Source organism: Nematolebias whitei, chromosome 17, assembly GCF_014905685.2.
Source record: "Nematolebias whitei isolate Nwh7 chromosome 17, NemWhi1, whole genome shotgun sequence".
In the NCBI taxonomy this organism is placed as follows: domain Eukaryota; kingdom Metazoa; phylum Chordata; class Actinopteri; order Cyprinodontiformes; family Rivulidae; genus Nematolebias; species Nematolebias whitei.
In genome coordinates, this window is record NC_056514.1 from 39,060,497 (window position 1) to 39,069,702 (window position 9,206).

The 9,206-nt window shown below is 39.9% G+C and overlaps 1 protein-coding gene across 2 annotated transcripts in view; it reads right to left on the minus strand.

The window, feature by feature from the left end:
- The window catches only part of acsf2 (acyl-CoA synthetase family member 2), a 30,201-nt gene that overhangs the window by 16,193 nt on the left and 4,802 nt on the right, over positions 1–9,206 (minus strand). For both annotated transcript variants that reach the window (XM_037691664.1, XM_037691665.1), the window contains 6 exons: positions 4,508–4,636; positions 3,826–3,879; positions 3,628–3,746; positions 1,825–1,987; positions 887–982; positions 228–379 (listed from right to left, as the gene is read on the minus strand). In XM_037691664.1, coding sequence (XP_037547592.1) covers positions 228–379; positions 887–982; positions 1,825–1,987; positions 3,628–3,746; positions 3,826–3,879; positions 4,508–4,636 — 713 coding nt within the window. The remainder of the gene's footprint in view (positions 1–227; positions 380–886; positions 983–1,824; positions 1,988–3,627; positions 3,747–3,825; positions 3,880–4,507; positions 4,637–9,206) is intronic.

The window sequence follows — 9,206 nt, forward strand, 5'->3', positions numbered from 1 at the left end:
TTTTCTAATATATTTTAACCCCGTGTGGACCGACGCAGATTAAAGTCCGATTTATTTATTTTCTAACATACTTTAACCCTGCGTGGACCGATGCAGATTAAAGTCCGATTTATTTATTTTCTAACATACTTTAACCCTGCGTGGGCCGACGCAGATTAAAGTCTGATTGATTCGAGCCATCATTTCGTTCATGATCAGTTCAGCCGTGAAGCGTTGGGTTCTGGTACCTCTCGCTCTCCATGGCCGCGAGGTTGGCCGCTCCATTGTAGCCTGCGGAGGGGTAGACCGCGGTGGCTCCGTGCACGGCCATTATGATCCCTCCACCCACAGATCCAAAGCAGTGGTACAGCGGCACCGGCACGCAGATACGAAGGACGGGCTGTAGGAAAATGTAAACATCAGAGAAGGTCTGGGCTCTGTCAGAGCCGAACACAAAGCTGCACGTTATCCACGGTTCTGTTATGAAAGAAAACGCTAAGAATCCGTTATTTAGCTAAATATACTCTGGGTGTGCAGTCCAAGCAGGCCTTTGTGGTTTTGGTAATGTGCACATTGATCCAGCTGTGATAAACATCTGTTTTTTCTGCTGTTGAAGCTCGTCAGCCTGGAAGTTGGACGTTTTTTGTCTCAATTAAAAACAAATAAAAAAGTTCTGCTTCCTTCGGAGGAAAAGCGTTTGCATCACATTATTCCAGAGACTTAAAATTAGTTTTGATCAAATGAGAGCCGCTGAAGTTCATTTGTTGGCCTTTTCAAAATAAAACAGAAAATCTTCTGATGTTTTAATAAATTCTGTATGTATGTAGGCAAAAATTCTCAACAGATCTTTTCATAAAATAAAAAAGTGGTTTATGAACGCTGATCTTAAAAAACGGTTCGTACTCACCATCCAGGTGTATCCCATTCTTTTCCCAATAAAGAAGGCGTTGTTGACGATGTTGTGGTGAGACAGAGCGGCTCCTTTCGGCCTCCCAGTCGTGCCCTGAAAATGTTTTAATTTCAGGTTTATTAAACCATAAACAGGTTGTGAACGTAAAAATAATGATCTGACACCGACTACAAATAAAAACTGACATTTAGGTTGTACAACCAAGAGTTTATTTATTTTAATGAATGTCTAAACTAACAAGGTACAACCTAAAATGATTATTTTAAGGAAAAGGTGCTGAGTTTATTGTAATAATTTAACGTTTTAATGCATCATTAAACATTTGCTGTTTTTAATCTTGTCTGTAAGCATTGTTGCATGATAACTTCTATATTTTTAGTTAATAATGAACATTTTTTTCTCATCTTTAATAAACTGAAATTGTTTTCATTTGTTAAATAATAAAGAATTAAATAAAAGTGAAGTCTTTACTGTCCGGCTTATATTTCTGCTTTAATAAATTAAAGGCTTGGTTGGAGATTTAATTAAAAATGGCCGCCACAGCCACATCTTGTGAGATGTGATAAATCACAGTGTGTGTTGAGTAAATGCGGCTAATGTGGATTAGCTGCGGCGGCCATCTTCAACTGGGTCGTTACGGATGTACAGGCAGTGATTACTTCAGGAGAGTCGCACTAAAAGATATTTTGCTAACAGACAGGCAGTGCCGACTCCGACAGGTAGAGCCGAAGTTTTAAACTCCAGCCTCGTTCAGCTACCACCACATTAAACTTTAGCTCAATATCCATCAAACTGACTTATACCAGTTTTTGCAGCTAATTTGGATCAGCTGTGGCGGCTGAATTAGTTTCCACAAGTCGAGATAAACAAACGCTCACACCCAGACACCGGTGATCGCTCCGCCGTGGCCTCTTGGGGAGTGGGGGTGTAATTACCGAAGTGAACTGGATGTTTATGGGGTCGTCGAAGGAGATCTTCTTCTGCAGATCCTGCAGCTGCTGGGCGTGCTGGCTGCTGCCGGCCTGCATCACGTCTTCAAAGTGGAACATTCCCGGCTGCCGACTGTCCAGAGTGATCACAGAGCGGAGGTCTGGGAGCCTGGGGGGGGACCAGGTAGACAGAAGAAAATGTCAGAAAGGTACGCTCCCTGAGAGCTCAGGAATGACACAAAGCAGGTGAGGGAGGTAACATTCAGCTATAAAGCTTAAATAAATGAAACTAAGATGTAAGAAACTGCTTTGACTGTAAAACTGAGACCACGTTGTTCCTCTGAGTGTGGAGACTTCTGACGAAACGTTCTGCACAAATATTCCCACCGAGGGTTCGACACCTGAGACTCCTCACAGGTGATTTAAACTGAGCGATGAGGGCAGAACTACAACTGTTCATCGTCTCAAAGCAGATTAAAGCAAAGTTCAGTCCCACAAGCTGCTGGAGTCAAAGTCCTGAGAGAGGAAAAAATAATTTTATTCAGTAACTTCTAAAACCTTAAATAGTTTAACAGAGGGGAGCCAGACTTTTTCACACCATGATACTCCCTCCACCGTGCATCACGGCAGAGCAGGCGTCGTTCTTTTTCTACAAAATAACTGTTGAGACACACGCAGTCCAGTGCACACCTGTGGGTGAGCTGTGGGCGTGTCAACGGTCCCGCCTGAAATTAATGAAGGTTCGTTTGGGGCCAGAACCTGCAGCTGAGAACAAAGTGAAAAGAAGAAGCTTCAGCGGCTCGACGTGTCTTTAGCTACAACTACAAACATCTAAAGGTGCGTTTGGTTTTCTTTTGAATGCTGCAGCTCTGCTTCATGTCTGCATAAGAAAATAAATATAAATAAAATAATAAATGATCTGTGAAGAAATGGAAAAACTAAACGAGCCAGTGACTTGCTACTTTAACATTTTTACCGTTTTGTGAAGCTCGGTACTTCCTTTTGTTAAAGTTAAAGTTCTAAAGTTAGTATTAGTGGGAGGGCAGGCTTCACTGGAGGTGTCTGAACGTTTTCCGTCACTGGATTCAATGAAGTAAAAAAATAACAACAGCTGTTTCTTATAAACAGTGCCGCGTAAATATGTTGGTTCCTTCTGTCGAAGAAAGAAAAATCTAAATAATTCACAAACAAGACCTGAAACGGTATAAAGTTATAAAAATAAAATATTTACTGACAATCAGTTGTTGTTGATGTTTGGATCAACAGAATTCATTTAAGAACTCAAACATCTGGCCTCGACTCAAAACATCCAACACTGATTGAATAATCTGTTGCTCAACTTGTTGACGCAACCAAGTGACTTCTAGACTTCTGCACCAGTCCGCGGGTGTTCTGGTCCACCTGACCGCGGGTGTTCTGGTTCTCCAGTCCGCGGGTGTTCTGGTCCACCTGACCGCGGGTGTTCTGGTTCTCCAGTCCGCGGGTGTTCTGGTCCACCTGTCTGCAAGTGTTCTGGTCCACTCCTCATACTCAAAGTGGTCCAGCTGTCTCAGGTTTAAAGGGTTCTGACTTCAGAACAGTCCAATGTCTGGTTCTGATCCATTCTTGGTGTTTTAGCTGTTTTGGGTCATCATCCTGTGACGAGCCACGGCCTGTGACTGGGAACAAGCGTTCTGACAAGCAGAACATTTTTTGGTCCAGAGTGCCTTGATAGTCTTGAGATTTCATTGTACCCTGCACAGATTGAGGACACCGTGTTCCAGAACAGAACCGAGCCTAACGCCCGACTCGGTTGAACACCTGTCCTACCTGGCACTCCTGATGTCTCCTGGGCTGGACGACTCAATTTCAGGACAGATCTTCCTCAGCATGTCACAGTATTTCTGAGTCTTGAACACCGTGGGGCAAACGACCGCTTTACACCCGACCTGTCAATCATGAACAGCGTCACGTTCGTCTTAATGCGATTCAGATAAAATAAAATGTTTCTGTAAAACGAACGCTCACCTGTCGTAAGGCGAACTCCACCTCCTGCTGCTGGAACGCTGGATTCACAGAAACCTGGAGGGAGGAACCAAATTAAAACGTTTGTTTCTATAATTCTTCATCAAGTTCTCCATCTCGTATAAATACATGAACTTTCCCTTCGTACTCGTTTATTTATTTACTCAACACATCTTATAAAATAACCAAAAGAGTCAAGACTTTGTGTTTTAGGATCTTTGAGGCTAAAATTTCTAATTTTATTATTGTTAAAATTTGTTGCAGAAACTGTCAAAACAGTCGAGCTCTGTAGATTTTTATAAAATAAGACTTCACGAGTCGTATGAACAACCAGAACCGCTGCGGTCTGCTCTGGACCCAAGCTCGTTTAAAATTAACATTTTAGAGACATTTTCCCAGGAAATGATCTGATCTATTTACTGTGCAGATAAAATATGGGTTCATGAGATTTACACATCACAGCATTCGGTTTGATTTGATTTACATCTTAGTTGTACGCACGAACACAAAATGAGTTATTCAGGAGGAATAAAAAGTCAGAATATAAATAAAGCTGCAGAATTACCTGAATAAATACGTCTTAAACAAATAAAAAGTTTTTTTTTTTACAGTTTCAGCAGCGGGCGTCAGAGTTTACATCCTGCACCCGACAGTTCGTGTGATTCAGAGAGCAGCTTCGGCTCACCAGGATTATACCAGCTTTAGCTGTTGCAAACTGGAACAGGACCCATTCGTAGGTGTTGGGCCCCCACATGCCCAGCCGGTCTCCTTTGGTGAGTCCGAGAGCCAGCAGTCCTGCGGCGGCCCGGTCCACCTGCAGACACAAACGGACGTCAGGAGCTGATTTTAGAGCCAAAAGAAAGAAAAAAACATTTCTGATGAGTTTTGTGCTGAAACTTGTTGATTTCAACATTTAATCTGCTGCAGAGCAACGCCCACTGATTACTTTGAGGACCCGGTGGTCCAGGCATGCAGGTCTCCAAGTTGTTCCAAGAATCTCTAGAACTGGAACGGGTCGAAGTTTTTAGTTTTCTGCTCCGGTACGAAACACCAACAGTCTCAAACGATCAGTTTTATTAGGCAGAGATCTGGGTTTTATATGTTTTATCGTATATTCTTATGCACCAACTCTATAAATTTGTTTATTCTAATTTTATTTATCTAATGTTTTGTAGGGACACATCAAGGTTTTTTCTACCATCGACTTTTATTCTTTTGATACTTTGAAAGTAAGACTGACTCTCATTCCCAAAGCTGGACAGTAAGAAACCATGTTACCAAAAAGTGAATAACAAAAATCTGTTATTGTTATTAATTGCACTCCTGTTCTTATGATTTCAGCAAAGCTGAAAGGCCCGTTGTATGAGAATCTTTCATCTGACCGTTGAAATACAACATCTGAAGCGTTACGTGTATCTCTTGCTAAAAGGGAGGATTCGTCCTGCGGTCCTAGAGGGTGGGAAAGACCCATCGTTCCTCGAGGACTCTTGCCATCCCACGGTAGAAATCATTTTTCTGAACAATTTAAATTTCTGAGTTCTCCTGAACACAACTGAATGTTTTGCTGTAAAACTGCTATGGAATAACTTGTTTACTTCTTTCTCAGTTCAATACTCAGTTTTAATCATGCATAAGAGAAAGTAGATGTAAAACTGGTAATCAGAGGTTTCAACTGTGTTTGCACAAGTTCTAATGAAAATATTTATAGATGAGTAAAAACTGTTTAGAAGTTTCGATTATCCCGTTGTATTGAGAATTTACCAAAGCAGAGTAAATTAGCCATTTATTTTTATTAAGGTTATTAAAGTTCAAATGAAACAGTAACCTGAAACAAAAGGTCCACCCTTTCGGTTTTGAATGGGTCGACCATCAATATTGTAACGCCGTCTAAGTCAAAGAAAGTTATTCTGACGTTTAGTTTAGAGCAGAAGCTTTTGAAGAAGAAAGGTCAAGCAATCGGAATTTTATGCCAGAAGATCGTTGACACCAGAAGGAGAAAACTCCGGGAGCTCATCAACTGACCCCATCGGGAGCCAGATAACTGTCGACTCCAGATTTCAGCTGATGTCGAGGGACATCCCACCTTCGGCGCTTTAACTTAAGTTGTCCAGTCTAACAAAATTCATCATTATTAATTAGAATTAAGTCTTCCTAAATTGACAAATCACCTCTAGCCAAAACACTTCATTTAGTTAACTTTATAATGATAATTTACTGCTTTTTGAACCTCATAATTCACCATATTAAAGTTTAGAAGATAATTCCCTAACCTCTTGTGTTGTCAAAGTAAAGCCATGATTCATTCTTCAGCTGTACTCGTGATTCTTTAGACCACTTATATTCACCAAAACCGATAATAAACCTCTTAAAATTGTACTTTTGACTCAAAGCGTTTTTATTATATATGACATTTGAATTTAATACGAAAAGAACTCACCATAGCACTAAAACTTGAGTCTGATTTAATAATTTAATAATTTTCTTGCTTAAGAACCGGAAAGCAAGTGGTGCCCCTTCAGAATAAAATTACTGATAAAAATTCAACGAGCTGAGGACCCGGTCGTTCCTCTACAGTTTTCTGTGTTCTATTTTTGGTCTTATATTCTCCCTACTTCTTATCACGTCGAGTTGCCTCTGCGTGCTCGGGCTGAGCTGGTTAATGAGATATTTTGCTAACACACCAACAGGGTTGACTCCAATAGTCAATGTCAAGTTTTAGAAAAAGGTTTTGGTTAGCACTCGGAGTGTGTGTGGGGGATGACTCTCAGCTACAACCACACCGAATCTGAACTCGATATCTGTAAAACTGAATGTTTTAAAGCCGTTTCTGTGAGTTAGCTGTGGCGGCCATCTTGAATCAGGCTGACTTCAAAGGTTAATCAGTTGTACATTCGGTGATTACTCTCCGAGATTTAAATTTGCTCAGGGGTTCATGAACTGACCTGGAATATTGACAAAATGCAGCGAAAGCCGAGATTCCACTGACCCTTCACCGATACGACCGCCTGTCTGTGTTCCGGATTAAATCTGTTTGCACAGTCACTTCGTGTTCCTCCCGCTGCCCCTTTTTAGACCTCCTCACCATCAAACCGGTGGTTGGAACACGCCTTTTCATAGCAAGCTTAAAAATAAACAGAATATACAAGTAAGGTTTTCCTTTAGGCTACAACAGAAACTAAATCTCACCATCCAAAACTCCTCTGAGATTATTTCAATCCCTGCAAACGGAGTCACCAAACGAGATTATTTGTTCAGATTATTGTCCCGTTTTTGTATCAGTTGAGTGATTTAATATGTTTATACAAAACTTTAATCACAACTCATCCTCATACAAGGAGAACCATCAATAAATACAAGATCATTAGGAGGTGGGTGATCGTGTTTTGTTTTTGTCTGAGAAAATGTTTCGTGAACAACGGGATGGATTTTATGAAACTATTAATCAATGGATGCACGTCCACAACTAACTGTTGGAGCAAAGCTTATTCAAGATGGCTGCCACGGCTAATTTAGCTGAATAAAACACAAAAATGGCTCCAACTCTGTTGTGAACGGCTGCGAATCGTTCCCTGGAGGTCTAATCCCAGATTTAGATTCTTCTGTTCTCGTGAAAACTTTACGTTAAACTTATGAAAATCAAAATAAAAACAGGCCGCTCTGAGGTGGTGAACAAGTTAAAGGCCCTCAAAACGGGAGTTAAACAACAAAACAAACTTTAACTTGAGGAACTTCTGGCTCATGTTATTTCTGCCTCTGTTCAAAGTGAAACGTGACTTTTAGAAATTATTTAAGGATGAAACCCGGTCGACATCAGCTCTGACCTGGAAAAAAGCAACAGAGTAAAAGACTAACTAAACACTAAAGTTAACAAATGGCTGGTCAAAAGGTAAAGTAGCAAAAGGTTAACTTAAACAAGTACACGGTAAGACAAAAGTATTATAAGATTAACTAAAAGTAGCAAAAAGCTGGCGAAAAACTTTAAGTAGCAAAATGCTAGCTTAAAAAGCACAGGGTTAGGTAAAAGAAACTGACTAAAATCATCAAAATGCTAGATAAAAGTAGCAAAAGGCTAGCTAAAAGCTAAAAGTCACATAAGCAAAAGCTATGAGTAACAAAAGTCTAATAGAGTAGCAAAAAGTTGGCTAAAAACTAAAAATAGTAAAAGGTTAGCTGAAAGTATCAAAAGACTAGCTTGAAGTTAAAAGTAGCAAAAGGCCAGCTAAAATCTGAAAATAGCAAAAGTCTAGCTACAGGCTAAATGTATCAAAAAGCTTGCTAAAAGCTACAACGGTCAGAACAGAAGCTAAAAGCTTAAACTAGCATAAGAAGTGAAAAACAACCAGTAGCTGAAGCTAGGCCTGTCACGATAACACATTTTACTGGGCAATTAATGGTCTCTGAAATTATTGCAATAAACGATAATATTGTTTGAAACTTGACAATAATTAGTAATTGTTGTCAAATTTCAGAAGACATTTTGGTTAATTTTTGTGTGTAGTACTTTTTGACCACTGGATGGCAGTATAAGACTTTTTGCATGAAGGATGGATAGTGAGGGAGCTAGCAGCGTGTCGCTTTAAGAAAAATGGGAGGGAGGCCTCTTGACGTGGCATGGGCTGTCTCTCCCTTTTTTTGGTTCTCAGAATTGCGGACGCTCGGTGTATTTTGAGCTCTTTAGCATCTTTCACACAAAGCTTTTAAGAAAATATCAGTAAACAAGTTCTCAGCTTCTTTTTGCAGAGAAAAACAACTTTTTAGACGAAGGCACGAGTTTCAACCGTGAATTTTGGAGCTTCGACAAGACGGAGGTTTTTTACCAAGGTCGGCCTGTTAGTGTAGCTCGTAACTTAGCTTCTCAGCTTAGCTGCTTTTAACGATCCAAAAACGCAATTTTGGACGTGATTTAATTTCCCTCTGGGATTAATAAAGTATTTTTGAATTGAATTGAATTAAAACAGATTTTAAAGAGAAAGGGAGGGGTCAGTGAAGAACACCGGACTTGAACTTTTTGTCATTCAGAGTCTTCAGTAGAAAGAGACGAAGAAACGATAAAACCGATAAATGAAAATTAGGTCAATAAGTTTAATTGTTCATGCGATTAATTGATTTATTGTTTATCGTGACAGGCCTAGCTGAAGCAGATGTTTCTTAAAGAATTGAAGAGATCTTAATGTATTTATGAATAAAAGCCAAATATCTCTAAAATAATAAAAGTTACTAAAACAAGAAGTCGTAGCTCTCAACCCCGGAATGAGCTGAACATGTATGAACGGATGAAATAGAACAAAGTCTGCAGAAACATTTAGATCTCAAACTAAAGAAAAAAAAACTGAAAATAAGCGTAAATGCTGACTCAGCATTCAAACGGTAATAAAGCGTAAATG